The sequence below is a fragment of the Syngnathus typhle genome, linkage group LG1, assembly GCF_033458585.1.
Source record: "Syngnathus typhle isolate RoL2023-S1 ecotype Sweden linkage group LG1, RoL_Styp_1.0, whole genome shotgun sequence".
Lineage (NCBI taxonomy): Eukaryota > Metazoa > Chordata > Actinopteri > Syngnathiformes > Syngnathidae > Syngnathus > Syngnathus typhle.
This window is the reverse complement of record NC_083738.1, coordinates 23,994,635-24,019,714: the sequence shown is the minus strand read 5'-3', so window position 1 is coordinate 24,019,714 and position 25,080 is coordinate 23,994,635. Positions and strand designations below refer to the sequence as shown.

Here is a 25,080-nt window from a genome sequence, read left to right as displayed (position 1 = left end):
CCAAATTAATTTCCCTTCATTTTTACTTTCGTATTTTCTTTTATATCCTTACGGATCGTCAACAAACGAGCCTTGCCTCTTTAGCGCTGATTGGCTGTAGGATGCGAAGTCACTTCCGGTCCAGCCTCTGATTGTCACCGGTACGCAAACAATAAGCAACCTGAGAAAGGAGCGAGGTGAGCTTTGTTTACATCAATTTCACCCTCTTTTATGCTTCTTCTTTATGTTTTGGAGTTTTTTTTGTCATATTTTTGCCTGTGAATTGTTACTTGGGCAGTTACTTGGCTGAAGAGAAGTGGGGGGCTGGCTGACTTGGCTGGCTGGCTGGCTGGCTGGGGGGGGGCGTAGTATTGCATTGTCTTGTCATTGAGACGAATGGAAGCTCATTTTATTGATCTTCAACAGACCTAGCAAAAAAAAAAAAAAAGGATCCATGTTACTTGTTAATAACATGAAATTTGCCCAGGCAAAATGGCTAAACAATGAGTTTATTCTTTATTTTCTTGAATAAAATTATACCAGTTTTGTTCTAGTATTGTTTGTACTTGTAAAATTATATTTTTGTCTCGTTAGTATGTAATTACAAAAAAAAAAATCTACTTTTATGATGCTGTTTTTTTTTTTATTTCTAAAAATATTTTTCTTCATAATAATCTATTTTTTTCTTAGATCCTTATGAGGTTTCTGGTCAAATTATTACCATATTTCCTCTTTATTAATTTCTGATAATACTATTTTTGGGGGAAACGTTTTGACTTAGTTGTTCTCAGTAAGAGAATTGTTTCTTTATCTTGATGACTGTATTGCATTAAAAAATATATTCTCCTACCTTTAGGACTTTTTTTTGTTGCAAGATTCTAATTTTTATCTTGTCAAATAAGCCGTTCTTGTCAAAATTAGGAGTTTGAGTTTCTACTTTTGAAGGGAGATAAAATGATAAATTTGCTGTTCTTGTTGTTCTTTTTGTTTAAATCGTTACATCACTATATAGGGGTACTATATGCTTTTTTTTAAATAAGCAACTTTACATTCCTTATGGCATGGTACACGTGGTATGTTTAGTAAAATAAAACTGGTAACTCTGACGGTCCGTGAAGGCGTCGCGTCGAGGGCGGTGAGGAAGGAAAACGGTGGGGGAAAGTGAGGAAAAGGGAGAAAGAAGGAGGAGGAAAAATTGGGGGCGAAAACGCCTGGAACCACGGCAAAAAGTAACAGCGTGGCCGTCTAACCGTGTATGGACCGTCGTTTGGCGGATTACATGATGAGGAGCGAGCCTGTGCTTTTTACATCCAGCGGGGGTGAGTTTCTGATTGAGTTAGTGAGTGGCTTCAACTTGGATGCTTTTTTTTTTTTTCGGACTTGACGGCGACATTTTCCCCTCTTTATGTACACAGCGACTTCAATTTACGTTTACACTCAAATGTTTTGCTTTGTTGTTTCGACTTATTTATCGAATAAGTAGTGTTGTTCTAGCTAGATTCATGTGCTACTAATTAAGAACAGTTTTGATGTTTGGAAGGTTATGATTTATATAGGTCAGAGGACCCCCACCCCATAAAGCACCCTCCCACCTCCATTCACTTACCTTTTTTTTTTTTTTTAACATCTACTTTCACACCCCCAGGCTACTTCCAGTATAATTGGGGTGAGGGGGGGCAGGAGAATGCATGTATGTGTCAATATCCACGCTGCTAACAGTTTGCGGTTCTCTTTCATCCATAAAAAAAAAAAAAAAAAAAAAAAACAAGTCTAGCTTTTTTTCCCCACTGTGAAACTGCCTCACAAAGTCCTGGGAACATTTTATAAACAATTAAAACTTCTCAAGTCATACTAGGAGTAAATAGCTTTACATTTTTGCAGCCAGTTCACCAGTAGTAAGGAGAAAACTTGATTCCAGAGTCAAATTGTCATACAAAAATAACAACAAAGAGAAATGACTTAAAAGAAAGAAAATTCGACCGTCATTCTTTACACTGTATAAATGTGATTTTACTCATGAACTCAACTTTTGGGAGCCATTTCAACACAAACTCAGTTGATCTGTTACAGAGTCTCTTACACTCATGTTACATACAAAAACCTAAAAATAAATGCGAGAATGAAAACTAAAAAATTCTTCATTCATTGCAATTGTATTCCCGTCGGATAATGACTTCTTCGATTGTCATCAGTGCAAGTCGAAAACTGTTTTCAGAGGTCGGGGGAACCCCATTTATCGTGGTGATCCATTCCAGATACATCCAGGATTGAAGTCTGTTCAACATTTTTATTTGTTTTAATATAGTTTAATTCCACCTCACCACTCTTTAAACACATTTAATATCTGCTAGCTTCATGCTAACATTAAATGAGAAGCATTCTCGATGGGCTAACACAAATTACAATGATTCTATCATTTTAAACAACTACAGTTATTATGAATAGACATTCGTATTATTAGAGATAATTAGAAGAGATGCAAAGCTACCTGAAATATCCACTCAAATACAGTAAGAATTGGTTATATGAATGTTCCTTGCTGTGTAACACTCATCTCATTCATCCCCGGCTGTTCGCAGTTTGCAAGCTTGTGGTTAGCATCTGAGTACCCTCTAATTATCGTTGGGAAAGAAATACCAGAGGGTGCATCTTCACTCTCTCCAAAGTGACTTAGCCCTGATCCCTCCAGCTCCACGCGGAGGTTTCACAGATGTATACTTTCGGGTCGGAAAACATCTGCTTGTACGTTAAACCACCTGTTTGATAGCAATCAAGTCGGCCCTGTGATGTTTGGACCGGGCTTTCAACGGAATGACGTGAACGCCGCAATGTTGTAATTACAGATCTGAGACCGCTCGTCTTTCGCCAGAAACTAATGCCGCATCGACCAGCCTGTGATTTGTCCGTAACGTTCCCCCGTTGGGCGGAGTGTCGAGTAATGTAATCGGGTGGGGGAATACTTTCATGACTATGAGGAAAAAAAGTTGTAATGTCACAAGAGTGGCATTGTAATACTTGAAGTAGAAAGAACATATGAAAAAAACATTAGACAAGAGAAGCCATAGCTTTCAAAAATCTTTAACAAAGCTCAAATGTTTTCTGTACATAGTGACAAATGAACGAAAAAGAACAAAACAATACAATTATGGGGGCGGGAAAGACATTGTAGTTACAAAATTGCTCACAACCACAAATTATTTATTGTTTTAGGGATGTTCAAAACCATTTTCTTTTTCCAGACTGATGCCAGTACGAGCATTCATTTTTTGAGTACTCACCATACCGAATACATCTTGAACCTTTGATTGTTATTATTTAAAATTATTTATTTTTTTGGCCCGATACGGCTTATGCTATCGGTCTATGTACTATTAGGTCTGCACTAAAAAGAAAAAGAGTATAATTACTCGGATAAAAGTTGCTAGGTTATAGAACAGGGGTCACCAAACTACGGCCCGCGGGCCGGATACGGCCCGCGGGACCGTTTAATCTGGCCCGCCAACCCTGAATAAATTGTATTATTAAACTTTTTTTTTTTTTTTGCTCATTTTGCCTGCAATGACTGCGTTTCCCCAGTAGATGGGGAAGCGCTCGCCTGCGCATTTACTACCGGAAGCCGTGTCAGAAAGCTCGGTGCACACTCACAAGTGCGTGTACGGACATGGCGCACTCGCGCTCTATTTGTATCAGTCCCGAATTTAGAGCGTGGGCTGTGACGACAGCATTCTTGTAATTTGCGCGCTGAGCTTTCAGATGCAGTTTTGCACTAAAGCCACCCACAAACCTTCCCCTGGAATCCTTCCGTTAAAATGTCGCCCAAGTAAAGCAGTGCCGAGCGTTTAAAAGAGTTGCCAATTTGGCTCGACGTACGCGACGTGACGTTCAGCCACATGAACGTCAACATCTACCCGTCACAGATCGAGGTAAACGGACCAACACCTCGGATCTCGCCTAAGAATTGCCACAACAAATTTTACTCCAGACTATGACGCACTATCAAACTTTAACAAAAAAGACAGCAGTGTCTACAAGCCTACTGGAACCTACAAAAGGATTATAAGGAAGGAACACAAGAACTTTAAGAGACTGCTCATATGTGTCAGAGAGGTTCTGCTCTGACAACTGAGCTGAACTTTTATCTGTTAAGATTGTGCATGGCACAACAGAAAGTTAATGTTCCATGTTTTTTTTTCTATGAAGAACCCAGAGAGAGTTATTTAGTTATTTATTTCCTGTTTTTTCTGTGAAGAACTCAGAGAGGGTTTAGTTATTATTTATTTCATTAATAGTGTTATTATTTGTTTCCTGACTTTTTTTCTGTAAAGAACCTGGAAAGGGTTATTAAATAACCGTTATTTGGTTATGTGTGGCTTTCTGGAAAACAATAATTTTTTTAAGCTCCCCTACGATCGTCACACTTTTTCTGTTACAAACTGCCACCGGCCCGCCATCAGAGAAGGGAAAGGTTATGTGGCCCTCACAGGAAAAAGTTTGGGGACCCCTGTTATAGAACTATGAGAGGAAAAAAAGTATATCAGTAGAATAAAGTAAAAAATTATCTTTACTAAAATCCTTTGACGTAATGATGTGGCTGGTTGTGCAGCAATGGAGGAGTTGGTGTACGAGCTCCGGCTGTTCCTAGACCTACTGGACCGGGAATATCTAAGTGCTGGAATCCGTGAGAAGAAAACGCACCTCTCCAACATCCTCAACAGAGTCCTGTCGGAGAAAGGTACAACTAAAATTTACAGAAAATGCTGCAAACAACATAATGCCAATTATGAGATGAATTTGTGACTGTTTTTGTGCTTCTGTAAGTGCTGCTGTTTTGATTAGCAACTGAGTTCAAGGTTACTACCTGTTTTTTTAAACAAGCCATGCTGCCTATTTGTTCAAGTGGATGTTGGGAACTGTTAATATGTATTCTTTAAAATGGGTTTATGGGACATTTTTTGTCACTTTTCCACAGAACCATTATGTAAAGCAGAGCTCCACAGTGGACTTCCTGCGCCGCCTCAGATGCCGCTGCCTGAAATTCCTCACCCCTGGCTGGTAAAACTGGACCCCAATTTTTAGTTTTTTTGTTGCTAGTTAATCATTGTAATTACAAAGAAGGTTGAACTATTACACTAAAGTCATAAAACATGGCAAGAAAAAAAGCTTTTACTACAGAAAAAAAAGGTTGAAAAGTACCTGATAGTCTGATGAAACAGTAGTTTTGCAAGAAAAATGATTATTCCAAGAATAAACACATACTACAAGAAAAATGTTTTAAATACTACAAGGAACTAACTAAAAAAAAAAAAAAAATAGAAACCAGATGCATAGTTAACAGATAGATGGGATTTTACAAGAGTGAGGAAAATAAACCCGAGCTCAAGTTAGGAATGAAGTTGTCGCTTTACCAGACTAAGATTTTGTGCGTGGATAACATGTTGTTATCTGCGAGCAAAAGACGTGAACTGCGCGAGAGCGGGTCAGCACGGGGGAGGAAGAGACAGCCTTGACCACAGTCTGTCTGTGACCCGCGCCAGCCCGGCCAAAGCAGCGCGCTCAGCCAGACTTCCAGCCTGCGGCTTTTGGGAGCTCCCGACAACGTGCTTTCCATCCTGAAGTCTGCGCTGGCCATTTGGGGGAATCGCAGCCACTCCGGAGACAGTCAGCTCTCGCGTTTACCGACCCATTTTGATGCTTTACTCTTTCATAACAACTCGCGGGATCATTTAAGGGCCTACTAAGGTTCACAAGTGAGAGCTTGGTCGCCACTCAATCCTAAAAATTTTTAACTCTTCGGGAACAGCCGACTGTCCAGGAAAATATTTGGCAGTCCTTCACACCTACTTCCAGTTTACGTCACGCGCTACATTTTGTGCAGCGCTCCTTTCAATGGTGCAGAAATGATTTCCATATGTGTTGATGTTGGAGAGCAATGACGCCCCGACCCCCTCCTTCTCTCTCCCTAACCCCCTCGGGGTGGGACCCTCCCTCTACTAGGCAAGTCAACACACAGGGCGTTGCGTCACGCCAGCGCTAAAATTCCAAAGCATACATCATTTTTGTTGGCTTTTGTTTTGCTGGCCGTATGTAGGTCACCGACATGTCGCGTTGACGCCGTTCGATGTCCCTGCTCCTGCACAGGATGCATTATTTGTCAACGTATTTCGCTATTTAGTGGCCAAGCAGAGGCCATCCTGTCAAATGAAAAGAAGACATGAATGCTATCACGCAAAGCGTGCCGGCATTTTCTGTTCATTTTTCAACTTTGACTCTGTTTTACAACTCTTGAATCAATTCCATTCATCGTTGCAAGGCGTAATTATACATCTCTCAAACCCAAAGTTGTCCTTGGCTTTTTTCTTGTTTTCATCTGTCGTGCAGCACCGTGTAATTATTGTCTTCTCCCCCTCGCAAACATTCTTTCGACAGATCCAATAGTGCGTCTCATCCCTCTTCAGCACAGATTTCACATCAGTTTCTCAACAGATGCCATTCCAATGTTCTTTGTTCAATTTATGCCTATTTAGGAATGTTGTTTGTAATTTTTCCAATCTTCTGTCCTCCTCACAGGCTCCAACTAACGGGCCTCCTCCTCTACCCAGCTCCTCGCTACCAGAGGGTTACTACGAGGAAGCCGTGCCGTTAAGCCCCGGCAAAGCACCGGAATATATCACATCAAGTGAGTGATATGCACTTTGTCAACAGATGCGTCGAGCCATTGTTTTTTTTATTGTTTTTATATTTGATAAATTCCTCCCTGATGTCTTCCGCTTCCAGACTACGATTCGGACGCTATGAGCAGCTCCTACGAGTCATACGATGAGGAAGAAGAGGACGACAAGGGTCGGAAGACACGCCACCAGTGGCCCTCCGAAGAGGCCTCCATGGACTTGGTCAAAGATGCCCGGATCTGCGCTTTCCTGCTACGCAAGAAACGCTTCGGCCAGTGGTCCAAGCTTCTCTGCGTTATTAAAGATAACAAACTTCTGGTGAGAACTGCTTCTTCTTCATTTCCAGAAAGTGCAACATCAATGCTATGTTGTGTTTTTCTTTTGCTCCGTAGTGTTACAAGTCGTCCAAAGACCACACGCCCCAAATGGAGCTGACCCTGTCAAGTTGCAGCATCACCCATATCCCCAAAGACGGTAAAAAGAAACGGCATGAACTGAAGATTGTCCATCAGGGGGCAGATGCCTTGGTGCTCGCTGTGCAGAGCAAGGAGCAAGCTGAGGAGTGGCTCAAGGTAACCCACGTGCAATGAGAGGGAACACTTATATTGTCAAAAGATTGCACAGATTTAATTGGCGATTGCTTCATGTGACACTGATTTAAAAAGGGTTTTGAGATATTTTCACATGTTGTTTTTAAGTTGGCCTCTAAAAGCTTGTACAAAAGGGATTTTATCATTCATTGTATTCCACATTAACCCTTAAATATTGCATATAATATTATTGTTATTGGATCATTATTATAAAAACTGATGTGATCGAGAAAAAACAGGAGGATATCCAATTCAGCAAAACTAGTTTATCCAGAAGTTCACTTGCAAATCTGTTTAAAAAAAAAAAAAAAAAAAAAAAGTAACATTTGCTGACAAATGGACAAAAGTCTAACAAGTTCGTTGTATGTTTGATTTTTTTTGGGGCGCACAAGTACATGCCTCGTGTAGACTTAAGTCTGAAAACGGATACAGCATAGTAATTGATTGCAAAATAGTTTGTGGAGCCCAAATTTGATCAGCTTCACCATTCTCCGTCTTCAGAGATTCCTGTGTGAATGTGTCTTCTGCACTCGCTCGCCTGGAGCCACAGCCTGTCATTTCCCCCCTCCAAACATAATTGCTCTCCCTAAGCCAAGAGCAGCGAACTAAGTGCACCGTGGTTCGGAACGCAGGAAGATGAGGGTGGACGTGCATCATCCAGCCTCCCTGGCAGATCCAGGTCCGCAGTGCAAGAGGGTCACTGTAATGAACGCTGGCGCCCCATGCAGCCCTGCAAATCTCATTAACCCTCACTTGGCATGGTCGCACCGAGATTCCTGAGCCATTGTGAAACTCTGGACCATTTAATGTGTGTAACAGCGGTTTCACTTGGCAACGTGAAATTTGGTAGGCATGCCTAACACAAGTCCGCCCACCCAAAAAAAAAGTCTCAAGAAGCCACGCCTGAAAAGATGCGGGTTCAGAATTAACCAATCACATTCAAACGCCTGCTACCACTTTTTTTTGCAGCTGCTCATCCATGAATAATTTAGGTTGTTTTCATAATTTTTTTAGCTTTATTTACTTCTCTTTTAGGTCTGGGTTGAAAAAAAAAAAAAAAGGGAACGTATTTTGAAATGTTAAGGAGTCAAACATGCAGATCTGTGTCTAATATAGAGAGTAAAAGTAAAAAGTCATTTGAAAACTAGATTCTCAAGTAAAATGCCGATAACAACAAACTACAAGATTGACTCGTCGTGTAAAATATCAAAGTAAAATAAAAGTCAAAGTCTGCTTTATTGTCAACATCTTCACATGCCGAGACACACAAAGAGATCGAAATTACGTTTTCCCTATCCCACGGTGACAAGACATATTACACGATAGACATACAAGTAAACAACGCAATATAAAAAAACAAGAAGGCACAAACAATAAATAATAACGAGTAACAATAAATAATAAATAAATAGATAACACAACGAATAAAAGCCAGTGTGCATACAGACAGTAAAAGTACAGGACGCTACGCAGAACGGGGAAGCGAGTTCAGGATCCTGACAGCCTGGAGTATGAAGCTGTTTGAGAGTCTGGTGGTGCGGGAGCGCAGGCTTCTGTACCTCTTCCCAGAGGGCAGAAGCTCGAACAAAGAGTGAGCGGGGTGACTCACATCACTCACAATCGTGGTCGCCTTGCGGGTGAGATGGGAGGTGTAAATGTCCTTCAAGGAGGGGAGCGAAGCACCAATAATCTTACCAGCTGTGTTCACTATGCGCTGCAGGGCCTTCAAGTTGTAGTCAGTGCAGCCGCCACCCCAAACAGCAATACAGCTGGAGAGGACGCTCTCAAATATCCTCTGCATTCTCCATTTTCCCTTCCAAAGCTGCACATTTGCAAGCAGACCTTTGTGGACCCTGCCCTGTTTACTTATGTAATGCTAATGAATGAGCATCTTGATTCTCTGGAAATATTTCAGGATTCCTAATCCACCCATGTTTTATGGTCCTAACTTTCCGCTAGCCAAGCGAGGCTCGGCACCATATAAACCCGTCCGCAATCCTCCGAGTGCGTGTAGATTTTCCACTTCTTTTAATGGCAATGACAGTCCCTTGCTGCTAATGCTGTGTTACTGTATTACATGTTTCTAGGTCATGAGAGAAATGTGCGGCAACGGGACTTTTGAGTTGGATCGCTCCGGATCCCCAGTCCACAAACCTGAACTGGAAAAGGTAAAACTGTTGGAAAAAATGTTATCGTATGATCAGCAAATGTTTAGTATCACAGTGAAATTAAAAGTTTAATGCTGAACCTTACTTTGGCAGTGATTCTTTTGTGTTCTGTCTTTGCATATATTCCACACTCTTTAGGTTTTTAGTTTGTAATGAAACATGTTTTTGGTCCACTATTTTTTTTTTAGAAGTCCTCATGTGACAGGCCAAGCTCAGACGGCGAAGCACCGCACGAGAACGGACATGTCGACAACAAGGACCACGGTACGCATCAATATGGAGATTTTTTTTTTTAATGTGAGGGTTTTGTGTGGTTCCATCCATGGGATCCTTCTGTGGTGGCATTCCAGGAAAAGGAAAGAAAAATTCCAAGTCAGAGCAGGGCAAGACCGGGACTGTTGGGAAAGGCGCCGGGAAGAAGATCACCAAGATCATTGGGCTGGGCAAGAAGAAGCCATCGATGGATGAGCAGACTTCATCAGCGGAGGAAGATGTACCCACGTGTGGTAAGCTCAGTGGTGGAAAGTTTTTTTATTACGAATATGGGCTATACTATAATATTATGCCCGTATAGAATGACAGAAAAGATTAATGTGAAGAATTAAACAGTTTGTGCATCGTAATAAATTCTTTGTGGGTCCTTGTGCTGTGTGTGACTTGGCCACTAGTAGGCAGTATTTTATATTTGTCACACATTATTTACCTCCTCCCACATTTGTTGATCAATTCTTTTCCAACATCAAATCTTGTATTCCACAGTTAAACAAATGTAATCAATTCCACAGCGTTTCAGTTTATTCAGCCTTCAAATTCCGAAAACAAAGGAAAAGTTTTTCTCATCTAGCACAAAGTAGTTCGTTATAATAAATTCTATATGTGGTTTAACTTTTTTTTTTTTCTTCACCAAAAGGCTACCTGAACGTGTTGTCCAATAACCGCTGGCGGGAGCGCTGGTGCCGTCTCAAAGACAACCAGCTGCTCCTGCACAAGGACCAGGATGACCTGAAGAGCCACATCGCTTCGCTGCCCCTCCGAGGTTGCGAAGTCAGCCCCGGCCTGGACCACAAGCATCCTTTTGCCTTCCGCTTGTTACGCAATGGTCAAGAGGTCGCAGTACTGGAGGTGCTTAAAACATCCCAGGCTTTATTTCAATAACATATGCGCACTAATGTTAATAATATGAAAGTAACTTGGTTCATTTTTCTCCTTTCTGTTCAGGCATCTTCCTCTGAAGCCATGGGTCGCTGGCTGGGGGTCTTACTGGCCGAGACGGGGTCCACCGCAGACCCGGCCACCTTGCATTACGACTACATTGACGTGGAGACCACCGCCAACGTAATCCAGCTGGCCAAACAGTCCCTCTGGTGAGAGATGTGCAACGGATGTCACTATTAGACTACAAACTCGCCAATCGACAACGGTCAGAATTCTTTTAATGACTAATAAATGATTCTTCCAGTTTCACCAGCAAGCGTGCAATCTCGCCTAATCCCTACTTGGACAATCACGTCGGCAGCTATGCCTGCCCCAGCGGGACGGCTCTGCACTATCATGACGTACCCATCAATGGAATGGTAAGGCTCCCGTTTTACCTTTTCCCATCGGAAATAATTCATTCCATTGGGGGGTGATGGGAGACAAGAGAAGTGGTCATTTTAACTCACTAAAAAAAAAAAATCTCTTAAAACTCTGAATAGACCATATGGTCTTCACTTAGCAACTCTTATTTATTGGGTTATTTGTTTATTATTTATTCATCACTAATTTTATTTTATTATTAGTTATTAGTTATTGTTTGTGCCTCCTTGTTTTTATTTTGTGTCGTCTACTTGTATGTTTATCGTGTACTGTGTCTCGTCACCGTGGGATGGAGGAAACGGAATTTCGGTTTCTTTGTGTGTCTTGACATATGAAGGGATTGACAATAAAGTGACTTTGAACTTTGAACTGAAATTTGGTAGGCATGGCAGTCAGGAGGTGACCCACAAAAAACTCCGGAAGTTGGGCATCTTGATTAAAAGCAGTCATTTTGATGTCATTTTGAATATTCACTCAAATTAAAAAAAAAATTGTTTCTCATAGTCATTTGAGATTTTGATCAGTCAGGAGGTGACCCACAAAAACGTCTGAAGCTCATAATCTACTAACAACTCTCCTTCTCTAACGCCCTTCTGTCTACTTGCATCCTCTCTTTTCCGTCTCTTCTTCTTCTTTTCCTCTTGGCGTTAATGTGCAGCACTCCACTCCAGGCACAAGTGGGAAGGAAGCGCACGATGAGAACTCCTACGAAAATGTGCCCTCAACCAAGCCGACCGTCTCGACAAATCACTATAAGACACCCGTCTCTAAAGTCTCTTCTAAGTTCCTCACTGCCGATAGTAAAACCAAAGCTGCTGCTCAGGTGACTAACATTGCATGATGCTTTTTTGCTCTTAGCATTCCGATACAAATCGGCTGCTACCTGATTAACAAACTTGCCCTTTCACATGAGCTTCTATCATCAGAAAGACTGCAAAATCAAAACGGAAGTTATCAGTCTGTGCCTTTTACATGGAATTGCCAGTGAATCAAGCCATATCCATAAATGTTTCAATTGACATCATTCGCCATTAAAGCAGTTTTTTTTTTCTCCAGGAAATAACGCAAATTGTCGTGGACTTTTTGTATCGGGAGTATTTTATGCATCACCACCTAGTTTGCGGCTCCAGTACTAGTGCAGAAAGCTAGAAAAGTGCCTTGCCCCGACTGGTAGCACTAATAATTGTGTACTATTGTAGAGCTGTAACAATTGATTATTTTGATCATCAAATTAATCTGTTGATTATCTATTCAATTAATTGATTAATCCGATTACTGCAGAAAATGCACAAATCTAAATTCATGGAGAGATTTTTTTTTTCTTTTCAAAAATCCAAGTACATGATTGTAAATGTCTAATGAAGGACTACAGAAATCTGAAAATATTTACTGGTGAGAGGCTGACTTGAGGATTTGGACAATTTGCACTCAAGCGAGGGCTTCAAACAATGAATTGCTAATGAAAAAAAAAATGGTTTTGATTCATTTGATAATCAATTAGTTGGCCATTAATTGCCCCTCTGCCGTGTTCTGGTCCAACTAGTTTAAGGGAAAGAAGGGAACCACAAGCAATGGGTTGGCATCCAAACAGAAGGCAGATCCAAGAAGTCAGCAAAAGAAGAACGGAGTGACTGGAATGAACGGGACACTGTCACTGAAACGCAACAACTCCAGTAAGTATTCATGTAAAATCATAACAATAAATGAGTATTTGTCTATGAGGAGATTGAATCCTGTTTCTGTTAGCTACGTATTTGATTAGAAGAGAGAAGAAGCGGCAGTAAAGCAGGCCAAAATCCAGATGTCAGATACCCAATTTGACCTGAATGTGATCCAGAGTGGCCACAATTAAAATTATCCATGGCAAATAAAATATTGCATACCTTTTAAAACTTATCCAAACGGAACTGAATTTGCTATGTAAGCGTAGCGTTAAAATCTACAATGTCAAATTTAATCTGGATCTTTTCCAAATTGCATCTCTGGCACGAATTTGAATGGGATCTGCTTGGTTTGTGTCCCAGCTGGGGAGCAATGTAAATATGGGAAAAACCGCGTGGAGGCGGACGCCAAGCGGCTGCAGACCAAAGACGACGAGCTGACCAAGAAGAAACTTGACCTCAGGAACCATCTCGCCGCTCTGAAGAAGGAACGCAGGGACCTGCGCAGCGCCATTGAGGCGGCCTCGGGTGAGACGGAGGATAGAAGCGGGCATACATGCCAAAAACAATTGTGCGACTTCAGTGTTGCCCCACTAAATTGCGTCTCACCTATCATGATCCCGCAATATCCGCAGCCTTTAGAAAGTTTTTTTTAGAAAGTTGAATTTTGTGTTCAACTTTCCGGTGCTTCCAAGCGTCGCTACTGTTGCTATTTGTTTGTGGCTTCCGTTCTGTATAAAAGTCGAATTAGGTGGATGTACCGTTTTTTTCCGTGTATAGTGCGCCCCCATGTATAGTACGCACCCCTAAAAATGGCATGCTGATGCTGGAAAAAAGCTTGTACCCATGTATAATACGCACCGAATTTTTATGAATTTTTTTAAAAAAAAATTTTAATTTTTTTTTTTTTTTTTTTTTTTTAAGTCCCAATGATCGTCACACACGCAGGGAGGCAATGGGTCCCATTTTTATAGTCTTTGGTATAGTCTTAACTAGGCTGGATGTATTTTTTTTTGTTGGCGTTGATTTCTCCGACTGCCCGTAAACGCACCACCGCGCTCCGTGCGCATGGAGCGTGTTTGAAGTGAACAGCAGAGAAGAAAGGAACAAGGCAAAGTGTTGTGAAATAAAATATTACCTGTAATACGGATTTAGGTAGAGAACTGAACTCTCGCTCTTTATATAGCTGACGTGTCTTGCTCATCCGTTCTGCGCATCTGTAATGGCGGCCTCCGTATGATATCCGGTTTGCGTGTGTGCGAGAGCGAGAGAGAGCGAGAGAGAGAACGCTCAACCGTAGCGCGCCGCCGACCGCCCAACTGCACCGGGCTGGCCGATTATTGTGACAGAGCCGTCGCTGAAATTTAGAAGATATTTTTAAAGTCCTGATGTACTTTCTAAAATTTAAGTGGACCTCAGTGCGCACTGCGCAGGGAGCTTAATTTGGTGCGGTCGCGCAACCGCAGCGCGCCGGGCGCTCACTGTCGCATTGCTTAAAGAGCGCCTTTGTGTTTTAGGATGAACAGCAGAGACCAAAGGAACAAGGCAAAGTGTTGTGAAATAAAATATTACCTGTAATACGCATTTTGTTATTTGCTGATTGAAACTGCTAATTAAACTGTGAATTGAAACTAATAGGAAGAAAACAACTCTCGCTCTTTATATAGCTGACGTGTCTTGCGCATCCGTTCTGTGCATTTTATTTCACAACACTTTGCCTTTCTTCTCTGCTGTTCACTTCAAACACGCTCCATGCGACCGCAATGCTCTCGTATCAGACGCTTGCTCGATCACCTGCTCGTTTGCTGTCCCGTGCGCGCACGAAGCGCGGTGGTGCGTTTACGGGCAGTCGGAGAAATCAACGCCAACAAAAAAAATTACATCCAGCCTAGTTAAGACCATACCAAAGACTATAAAAATGGGACCCATTGCCTCCCTGCGTGTGTGACGATCATTGGGACTTAAAAAAAAAAAAAAAAAAAAAATTTAAAAAAAAAAAATTTTTTTTTTTTTTTTTTTTGTACCCATGTATAATGCGCACCCCGGATTTTAGGACAATAAATTAGTAAAATTTTGCGCACTATACACGGAAAAAAACGGTAATCATCTTTTGTTTTATGATGAGTTGGACAATAAAGTTCAACGGGTTTGTCTCGGCAGGCAAGCGATCGCAGGCCTCGCTGTCGGAACGGCTGAAGAAGGTGGAGGATGAGTGCAGGCAGAAGGAGGAGGAGCGAGTGAACCTGGAGTTAGAGCTGATTGAGGTCAAAGACAGCCTGAAGAAGGCCCTGAGCGGAGGTGTCACACTAGGCCTCACCATTGAACCCAAAGCTGCTCCAGCTGCAGTCCAGGTCACTAGGCCACTGTAGTATGAAGTATTAGTAATATTTATATGTTCACACCTGTATGCACGTATGGAAAAGGTCAATTCATCCAGTAACTGGGTTTTCTTCCTGACCTATCGCAACGTAGTCACCAGCCTCGTTACGACGGGTGCAGGAGCCTTCGCCCTTCTCCAGCTGCGACACCAGCGACACGGAGACCTGCTCGCTGCCCGTGAACAGCGCCTCGCTGCTCCGCCGCCAGCAGGGCCTCCCCAAGCCCTCGCCAGTCCGCGGACATGTCCTGAGGAAGGCCAAGGTCAGTGTTACGTAAAACAAAGGAAAATAAATTGCAGTGATTTTATAAATTACTGCATGTTACATTTTCACAATGCATATTTTGGAAAGTCAAACAATCTATGAATAAATGCTTATTTGTTTTCCAGGAGTGGGAACAGAAGAGTGGAACATAAAGGCCCCCCCCCCCACACACACACACACACACAAAACTTGCTCTTAGGTTCTCTTATTTACGATACATTGCCTATGTATTTATTTGAAACAGTCCTTACACACGTTTTTTTTGTTTAACCAAAAAAAAAAAGCAAAAAGAAAAAAATGCTGGTTCTCAGACACTTTTCTATTGTTGAGCATGCTTGTTGTAAATACTGTTACTGTGCGTATTGTGTTGCCTGACTTTCTTTTTGTGCTTTCCATCCAAAGTCTCTGTCCACATATTCAGTCCAAATCCAATATTTATTTGTAAATGTTTCAAGGAAAAATGTAGACGCTTCCCTCTATTTATGTTGATCTATTTAAAGTATATATATGTAGAAAAGGAATTTCGTTACACCCTGCAGATTTCCCACATTTGGGGTTGGACCCCCGCGGGGGAAGCATTTTGGGTCCAGCCCCAAATTTTGGGAAGCCTTCTTTAACGTGTCAATACTGTTGCTTTATTTGGAATGCTTATGACTCTTGATTGCTCTCTTTCAAGAATTCCAAGCAGTCTGAAAAGAAAAAAAAGCCACAAATACTAAGACCTATCCCAGCTCCATGTACTTCGTACATTCCGTTTTCATTTTATTATTGATGCAATGATACATTTGTTTAATTTGAATTTTGTGTCACTATAGTCATTTTAAAAGAAACAAAAACTTGATTTTACATTTGTACAAGGAAAAAATGTTCAGAAAGAAAAAGACCACAGGAATTTTTTTTTACAAAAAAATGCTGCATTATGATGAAATTGCAAGATAAGCGTTGTAATTTTAGAAACAAGTGTAATCCACTCCAAGTTTGCAAATGTTGCCATTCAAAAATTCAGAATACACCAAAAACAGTGCCAGTGTGTGCTCTCAATAACAATAAAGCATCCGATTTATTATATAGAGTTTTTCTGGACACTCAAAGACGCTTTATTCAACAGTAATCAAGGTTTAAAAAAAAACCCAAAAACTATTTACACTTACTACAAATAAAAGGTTGGAGTTAAAGTCGTTATTTGAGAATAATTTTACCTGTGATAATGCAATACTACAAGGAAAAATCATCTCATATTTTCAACGTGACCCCAATGGTCGTCCTTGGTTGTTTTAGAAAATAATCCATAATACTAGTAAATATGAGACGTTTTATGATGTTAGCATGATGCGGCTTTACTCTGCCAATAAATGTGAACCTGCCATATGTAGCATAGCTTAGCTTAGCAGATTGGTTTGAGGAGAGTTTGTTTGTTTTGGTTTGTTTGTTTTTTGCACCTTATAAGTGTTGTACTTCATTTCATATTGGACAGTCGTCAGCTTGACGACGGTAACATGCTTTGTATATAATTTGAGAGACTTGTGTTTACTGAATTATATCAATAAATATCTAAAGTTGCCTTGTTGCTTTTAGAAATTCATGTACAAAACCACAAGAAACATAGTTTAATATTACAAACTCTTGTATTATGTGCTATACCAGGGGTGTCAAACTCGTTTTTTTTCGCGGGCCGCATTGTAGTCATAGCTTCTTTCCGAGAGCCATTATGACTGTCTACTCAAATAAATGTATGAGCACCTCATATTATATACAGTAAAAGCCACAAAACAAACTGACAAGTCGTTTTCAGATCAGATCAGTAAAAACTGGTCAAACATTAAAAAAAAAAGATATTATTAAAAGTGAAGACAATTTGCAATTCTAGTAATGACACACGAATTTGATGCATAATTTGTCTTCGCGGGCCACATAAAATGATGTGGCGGGCTGTATCTGGCCCCCGGGCCTTAAGTTTGACACCTCTGTGCTATACTATTACACTACACGGTATATTGTATTACTTCCTTCTCCTTGTTCCCTTCTACATTCTTTCTTTCTTTGTATCCTTCCTTTTCGTTCACACGATCCCTATCCAAATCTTCATCCCTCTGCCTTCCTTGCTTTCATTCTTCCCTCGTTGGCTGCTATACCTCGTTGCTTCTGTTTGCTTCCATCCTACCCGCATCCTTCCTTCTATATTTCTGACCTTTCTTACCATCTTTTTATCCTTCCCAACCTCATTCCCTTCCTTTCATCCTTCCTCCCGTCTATACTTCATTTCTTTCTTATTCCTTGCTTCCTTCCTCCCGACCATCGTTCCTTCTATCCTTGCTTGACCCTCCTCACTTCTTTTTATCCTTCCTTGTCACCTTTTATACATCCTTGTTTAACTCCTACCATCTTGTCCCTTGCCTAAAAATATTTAACACGGTTATATCAACTTTAGGCAGACCCTGTATCTATATGTATTCTATAGCGTATATAGTTCCTAGTTCTTATAAACATTTTCAACGCGTTGTTGTGCCTTAATTTGTTAAAAAAAAAAATATATATATATATATATATATATCACATCCACGGTATAGATTCAACCCCCCCCCCCTCCCAAATCGTCACATTTATACAGCAGTACACTTTATTTAAAAAGACGGGAAAAGCAGTATAGAATCAGCTTGTTGAATTAAAAAAATAAATAAAATAACGTTTTTTTTTTATAGATTGCGGAATTGATTTTGTGCTGGGATTTCCTCTCAGAACTGGCTGTGTGACGCTTTTGCTGTGCGACGGCCTCGAAGACATGATGACGAGAGCCGCTTTCATCTGTTAGCTCCCGGAGCCAAATGAAACATTCCAACTTCACGTCTGTCGTTATGCGGACACTAAAGTTGTTCCCTTCGACTGTTTGCTGAATTTAAACCGTCGCGTTGAAGTTTTTCGCCAGAGGAGGCGACAGCTGGCTTTCTCCAGTCTCCCGACAGCCCCCCACACCTGACTTCATTCAATGAAGTGTTAGCATCATACTTAGCATCTGGTTTTGTCACACAAAAAGACGCACTTTCGACGCGCTTCGACATTCTTCGGATATTTTTTTACTCAGCATTGGTGACTAAACGGTAAGTGTGCATTTGTGCCGCGTGGTTATGCCGCACGGGGGTTAAGTGATGTGACGTTTCGATAAATAAAAAAAAACAACACAAGATGCTAACCAGCTAGCCTAGCAAGCGTTTCCAACGACAACATGGCTAACCCGCCGGCACAAAAAAAAAAAGAAAATTTAAAAGAACGCAGGCGTCGATAAGAAGGCGTTTTCTTCTGCTTTTTTTTTATTTATTTATTTTTGGTCATATGCCGCCGCTATTGCTTTATCGGGTCCATTTTCCAACAAGGCTTCTCTCGGCTAACATTAGCCCGTTAACGAATATTAAAGTGTTCCTATGCTGTATCCCAATTAGAGCACAAACGTCTTGTTTTTCGCTCTACATGTGTGAAAATTATGGCTTTCAAACGTTTTGGTAGCAAAAGCAAATTAGATTATTCCTATCAATACAAATAGGATTAATGATTTGATTGGTTTTAAGTCAAACTAAATATCCACGAGCCCGTTTAATATAAGGCAACCTAACCAAATTATGTTAGGTTAAATTCAATATTTATCCCCATCACCTCTTCATTTATCCTTCCCCCACTTCCACCCATTTCTCTTTCCTTCTTTACACCCTCCCACCATTCCTTCAAAAATTAAGTCTTTGCTTCTATCAACTTCCCTCCCTCCATCTGTCCTTCCTTGCTTCCTTTCATTCTTCATTCCATCCTTCTTTAGTTCCCTATCACTTCCTTCTCCTGATCCTCCCCTTTAGTCATCTTTCCATCCTTTCCCTTTCTATTAAGCCTTCTTTCCCTTCTTTCTTCCTTTTTTATTTCTAGCCTGCTGCTTGTGATAATTCCATCCTTCACCCCTTCCTCTGTTCTTGATTTGAAAGATGACATGATATCAACTCTGTCTGCATAAAATAAAGGGACAGTGAATATTGTTTGGAATTTTCTACCTGCCTTTCTGTTTTTATGATTATTTTGTGTGTCTGTGTAGGTGTCGCGCTGGCGCAGGTGGCGGGGTGTCCGTGGATAATGCGAGACAGTGGGGGTAGCCTGACCCAGAACCGTTGGCAGGGAGATCTGGGTCTGACTGCCGTGGGCCAGGAAGACACAGGAGGAGGTGGTCTTTTTTTCTTTTTGGTCCTCATTTGAGTGGTCCAATCAATGAAGGGCCACTGTAGATAGATCAAAGTCAAAGTCAGCTTTATTGTCAATCTCTCCACATGTCACAACACACAAAGAGACCAAGTGATGAATTATTTGAGCTGTTTCAAAAGCTTACCTCACCCCAGAAGAATCTTACAATGTAACATGCATGAAGGCTATATTGCTGTTCTAATACAAACAAGAATAGGCATTCTCTTTGGGATTGTATTTCATAAATAGGAGTGCTGTGCTTTCCCTGAAAAGTTAAAAACACTAGATTTAAGGCATTAATATAAGAATTTGACCACTGTGCTGTTGAGAATGTGAAGTGATCAAAAATGTTATGTTTCTTCTGTTTACTGGTAGGTGGGATTCCCGGAGACCACCTCATTGTCCCGGTGTCTGACCACAGCATCCCCAGCCCCATGCACCTCCGCCTGGGTGAAAAAGAAAGGGTATGGAGCGGCGAGGATGAGGCGGAAGAGGACAGGATGGGCCACATTGACGCCAAGGACGCAGACGACGAGTTTGAGGGCGGCTGCTGGGAGGAGAATGAGGATGAGGAGGAGGAAGAAGAAATAGAAGACGAGGATGAAGAGCAGGGGGCTGTGGTAGAGTGGGACGTGGCAGACTTTCCTCCCCAGTCCAGCCAACATTACCAACATGCAAACTTTAGAGCGTTGCAGAAAGAAGAAGACGTGAGGACGGAGCAGGACGAGGCAGCCTCGGTCCCTCAGGTTGGAACGGGGAGGCAGACGTCGGAGCCCCACCGCCACAGATACTTGGCCCTGCGGCGCGCCCGATCCCGTCACCGGCAGAGATTCCCCGGCGCCCTCGGCTCTCGGCTGAGCCAGCAATGGAAGAGCTGGCGGCAACGGGCCCAGCGGGTGTACTCCCTCAGCCTCCGTTGGAGCTTGAAAGGACAGAAGTACAATTGTTACAGCAAGCAAAGGAGTATAAAACGCTATCGTCAGTCGCTGTACACTGACGACGATATCAGCGACGACGAGAGATTCACAGAGGCTGGTAGAGGTATTCAGATCCACACAATTGACCTAACTTGCTGTCAAGCCTACAACTGTTGCGCCAGTTAACATTGCAGTAATTCAAGTCAGACATTTTTGGTGGTTAATAAGAGACTACCTTAAATCCCCCCTCGTCTTGTAGCTGTTTAAACAAGATGAGCGTAAAATCCAGCAGGGGTCATGCAAAGACCAACTGGAAATGTTTTTCCATCGCCTTTGCGCAGATCCAGAGAGATCCCCAGACAGACACGGCGACCGAGGCAGACGGGAAGTGGAGGACAAACGAGCGGACCCGACGCTTTCCGAGGAGCACGTGAGCTGCGTAACAGGTCAGCGGTCATTGCCCCTTTTGTGCAGCCGACTCGCGTTGCACAGTATTGCGTAACCTTCTAATCTGATTGATCCCTTTTTTTGGCGCGGCTCAGGTATTCTGGAAGAATCCCTTCAGAAATATGGCAGTTTGATCCCAATCCACGTAGACGACATTGTGGAGAGGCTTCAGGACATCTTCAGTGAGAATTTTGCACAGCCGCACAGGTTAGGCGCATTCCATAAACATTTTTTGTTGTCTGGTATTGTATAATCTCATCTTGTTTTTTTTCCCCCCCACTGGTCTCTACCTGAATGCTGTCTAGGAAAACCATGGTCCAACATTTGATACAATCCTTCCAGCGCGCTTCGGGATCAGCTCTGGCCAAAACCTTCAGAGTCAACTACAAACGTCACGTTCTTACCATGGATGACCTCGGCACGCTCTATGGACAGAACTGGCTCAATGACCAGGTATCACCGCGAGCAATATAGCCTACGCCTGAAAAGTGTCAAAAATGCATTCAGGTAACCCAAAGGCTGACAATTCCAAATAATAATACGGCTAACCTTGACAAGATTAATACAGTAAGTCCTATTATGCCTGATCAAATAATGCGCTATATTTTTACAGCTACACTTTACCTGGTAAAAAGCTAACCCTTAAAATGAGCAATTTTGATCAAATCAAGCCTGACCTGCCGTTTCACAGGATGAATACGACTTGACAAGTCCCCATATAGTGCTGCCTTGACTTAAGCATTTAATTCTCTTGGCATTTCAGATCATCGTTCCCCATTGAAATAAATTGGGAATCTGTTCCCGTGCCCCCAAAATACCAACCATTTTTGTAGTGTGTTTTTTAATGACACAAATAGTATTCTACAGTATTCTATGTAAGCATGCCGTTATGTCATAAGAAATGTAACAAAGTATACAATTCGGTGTGCATGCTTTGGCCACCAGAGAGTGTTGTTTATGTAGACACACATTTGAAGATGAAACTCAGCTCACTTAGAATATTAGTCGATTTTTTTTCAGTTGAAAACGGTTAGTTGCTGGCATATATTAATTATAACCCTAACCTGACATTTCATAATGTTAATACAACTAGAGCTGCTCATTTGTAGTTGATTTGTCTTGCAAGATGGTTCTAATTGTTGTTCTTTTCTTGTTTTGTTCAGATTATGAACATGTATGGCGACCTCGTCATGGACTCGGTTCCAGAGAAGGTGGGCACTGACCAATTAAATTTTTTGAGTTTTTTCTTTTTTTTTTTACCAGGATTCCATCACCGTGTATCAGTTGGTGAGGTCCGTTTTTCTGTCCTTTCTTCAGGTTCACTTTTTCAACAGCTTTTTCTACGACAAGCTAAGGACAAAAGGCTACGAAGGAGTCAAGCGGTGGACGAAAAATGTAAGCGAGCGCTATTTGAAGTGCGGAAACCAGACGATATGTGTACATTTACGGCTCCCTCCTTGCCAGGTGGATATTTTCCAGAAGGATCTGCTGTTGATACCCATCCACCTGGAGGTCCACTGGTCGCTGGTCAGTGTTGACATTCCTCGGAAATCCATCATCTACTTTGACTCCCAGCGGACCCTCAACAGACGTTGCCCCAAGGTGGTGCAGAAAAGCCGATGATTACATTTAGCTGCCTGTAATGTTGTGAACCGCAATATAATGTATCAAATAACGTTTTGCACATGAAACCCTCTCTCACATTGCCTGACCCCGAATCTGTCTGTGTGCTTCCCCCCCCCCCCCCCTGCCCCAGCACATTTATAAGTATCTGCAAGCGGAGGCCATCAAAAAAGACCAGCAAGACTTTTTGACCGGCTGGAAAGGCTTTTTCAAAATGGTGAGACACACAACTATCTTTCATATTTGCCACTGACTCGTTCATGTGGCGCTTCAGTTGCTCCGCTGTGCGTTACTGAGACTGTGCGGAATTGTGTGTTTCAGAAAGTGGGCCGGCAGAACAATGACAGCGACTGCGGGGCGTTTGTGTTACAGGTAAGTCTGTTATGGAGTGTTTGTCATTTATTTATTTACTTATTCATTTATTTATTTGATTGCTCGATCGATTGATTAGGGAAATAGTGAGGTGTTTATTCAAAGAGGGCGAGGTATTTACTCTGTGCTGGTGGCCATAGTTGATGACGCAATCCTTCTCCTCTCGTTTTGGGTTCAACATAAACAATTTCTTTCACACATCTTTCAAAGATTTTATAGTTGCTCTCAGTCTCTTGGTCTTGAGATGCTAATCAACTCCCAAATCTGGACCCAAAGAAGCGCCGTCTGCTCACAGCAATGCGCTGATTTCTCTTCCCAAGGGAAGATTGGCTGCTTAACCACCGGCCAGGTGAATGACCCTTTGGGAACACAAATCAGTCATTCACATTTATACAGAGAGTTTAGACCAGATCTTTTTTTTTTGGTGCTGAAAATTTCTGTTGGATCTAAGTTGGGATGGTTTCAACAAACAAATCAGTTGCTTTGATTCACAGTTGTTACTAAAGTAAAAAAAAAAAAGGTATTTATTTTAGATACAGTGGTACCTTGACCGTACAATCATATTTTTGTCTTCTTCATGGTCCTTGCAAGTATTTTGCTTTTGTATTGAAGTGTTTGACCTGTGGTTGAAATGGCTGAAAGTGCATCTGCTCTGCTTTTTTTTAATTCACTTCCTGGAATATCTGAAGCTCCTAAGTCAAGGTACCACTGTAAATGTAAGAATTCTCTGGCAGGCTGAAAAAGCATCAGCGCTACCTAACGTTCAGAGGCTGGTAGTTAACCGAGCCAGACTCACCTTTTGTCCGTTTTGTCTTTCCGCTGCCTTAACTGTACAGTACTGCAAGTGTCTGGCCCTGGGGCAGCCGTTCAGCTTCGGTCAGCAGGACATGCCTCGCCTGCGGAGGCAAATGTACAAAGAACTGTGTCACTGTAAGCTCACCCTGTGACCCCCACCGAAACCACATCAGCCACAGAGAGATGGAGCATGGTGGGGGGGGGGCGCCCAAGACAGAACACTCTCAGCAAACACCTCTTCCATCGTCGATCATCCCAACTCTTGTGGGTTCTTCAGTGGAAGCTACACGTGTAGATAAGCCCAAAGGTTCCAAAAGTTCTCACTTTCTTTGCTAAATGATGTCCGAGTGTACAAAATGACCAATGGTTCATTCGCATCCCAGTTGTGATGATCGGGCAGCTGCTGGTGCCCCGACCTCCAAGCGTTTAAGGCCTCACATATAACTGACTTCTGTCTTCATTTTCCCAAATATAAATTTTGTTCAAGATGTTCCCCAGCCCTGTGCTGACAGGGCAGCAACGGTCGGCAACAATTTTTTTTTTCTTTGCCACGTGACGTGTCCTTTACTGAGGTAATTTACTTTGCATTTATCTGTTTTTTTTTATATACATGCGTTCATGTCGGAAAATATATTGCTATGCTTTGACAACTGTTGATACGGGAGGAGTACTTTATTTTTGTCTGGAGGGGACAAGAGTAAATTGGCTATTTTTTGTCTCAATCAAACAAATTATTCTCCGTAACCTTTTTTTTTTTTAATTTTCCTATTTTTTTAACAAAATACTTTTAGCCCTTGCTGTCCCCTCCTAAAAGTTGTGATTCAACTGATTTGACTGTTTTATATATCTTCTACAATGCATAATGGTTGCTAGAAAGAATTAAAAAAAAGTTGGCCTATGGATATTTGTGTGTTTCTGTAGTGGAAGGAAACAAATACAAACTACTTTGCGTGTATGGGCATGTGCGGTTTAGCTCAACACAAAAAGAATTCATTTCGATGTATTTATTGTGCAACACTGGGATGCACCATTTTATATGCACTATAGAGAATTTATGCAAGTGTGACCCATGAAAAACGGACCTGTCGTTTACGCCACAGGTTAATGGGAATGATAATGGTTGTTTGTCAGCACTGGTCAATGCTCAAGAGTTTCTGTTAGTTGTACTTCTGGAAGCACCTTTAGGTGAAAGAGTAAAAGGAACAATGAATAGAGGAGCAGTTTTGTCTGCTGCCTAGAGAGTTAGCTTATTGACACAGGACCAGAGAAACAGACATAGAAATCGTGGAATGAACGGAAAAACAATTCGGATAATTGTCTTTGATAGTTTAATTGGGAACTGCATTAAAGCAGGGAATAATTGGGTAATTGGATCTGATCTGGATCTGCTGAAATGTTCACGAATGGACGGCCTGTGCTCTAATTCAC

General features: G+C 41.8%; 2 protein-coding genes across 4 annotated transcripts; both read left to right on the top strand.

Moving 5' to 3' along the window:
• The first annotated feature begins 24 nt into the window (after positions 1-24).
• Positions 25-16,846, top strand: afap1 (actin filament associated protein 1). 3 transcript variants are annotated; one of them, XM_061294138.1, is made up of 18 exons: positions 1,089-1,298; positions 4,583-4,711; positions 4,949-5,031; positions 6,547-6,655; positions 6,754-6,965; positions 7,040-7,219; positions 9,325-9,405; positions 9,594-9,669; positions 9,756-9,911; positions 10,316-10,527; positions 10,624-10,769; positions 10,865-10,979; positions 11,642-11,806; positions 12,527-12,656; positions 13,008-13,172; positions 14,805-14,995; positions 15,117-15,284; positions 15,412-16,846. In XM_061294138.1, exons 1-18 carry the CDS (start codon positions 1,235-1,237, stop codon positions 15,436-15,438), a joined length of 2,409 nt encoding a protein of 802 aa, XP_061150122.1. In that variant the 5' UTR covers positions 1,089-1,234; the 3' UTR covers positions 15,439-16,846. The 3 variants fall into 3 exon arrangements, with proteins under 3 accessions (XP_061150112.1, XP_061150122.1, XP_061150104.1); XM_061294128.1 differs by lacking the exons at positions 1,089-1,298; positions 11,642-11,806 and adding an exon at positions 25-176; XM_061294120.1 differs by lacking the exon at positions 11,642-11,806 and having other exon boundaries at positions 1,091-1,298.
• A 1,197-nt stretch (positions 16,847-18,043) lies between these two features.
• On the top strand, positions 18,044-24,554 carry LOC133164146 (sentrin-specific protease 2-like). Its single transcript, XM_061294298.1, has 12 exons — positions 18,044-18,381; positions 19,356-19,481; positions 19,874-20,539; positions 20,757-20,861; positions 20,958-21,069; positions 21,168-21,315; positions 22,026-22,073; positions 22,180-22,257; positions 22,327-22,464; positions 22,619-22,702; positions 22,807-22,857; positions 23,694-24,554. The coding sequence occupies exons 2-12, from the start codon at positions 19,394-19,396 to the stop codon at positions 23,802-23,804; spliced, it is 1,629 nt and encodes a 542-aa protein (XP_061150282.1). The 5' UTR covers positions 18,044-18,381; positions 19,356-19,393; the 3' UTR covers positions 23,805-24,554.
• Positions 24,555-25,080: the final 526 nt, after the last annotated feature.

Bases quoted from the DNA above. Each gene is read 5' to 3' on its own strand.
- afap1 (XM_061294138.1), top strand. From the start codon at position 1,235: ATGGACCGTCGTTTGGCGGATTACATGATGAGGAGCGAGCCTGTGCTT. The intron at 10,770-10,864 runs GTGAGAGATGTG...TGATTCTTCCAG, and splicing joins CTGGCCAAACAGTCCCTCTG to TTTCACCAGCAAGCGTGCAA. The intron at 12,657-13,007 runs GTAAGTATTCAT...TTTGTGTCCCAG, and splicing joins ACTGAAACGCAACAACTCCA to CTGGGGAGCAATGTAAATAT.
- LOC133164146 (XM_061294298.1), top strand. From the start codon at position 19,394: ATGCGAGACAGTGGGGGTAGCCTGACCCAGAACCGTTGGCAGGGAGAT. The intron at 22,074-22,179 runs GTGGGCACTGAC...TCCTTTCTTCAG, and splicing joins TGGACTCGGTTCCAGAGAAG to GTTCACTTTTTCAACAGCTT. The intron at 22,258-22,326 runs GTAAGCGAGCGC...CCTCCTTGCCAG, and splicing joins TCAAGCGGTGGACGAAAAAT to GTGGATATTTTCCAGAAGGA.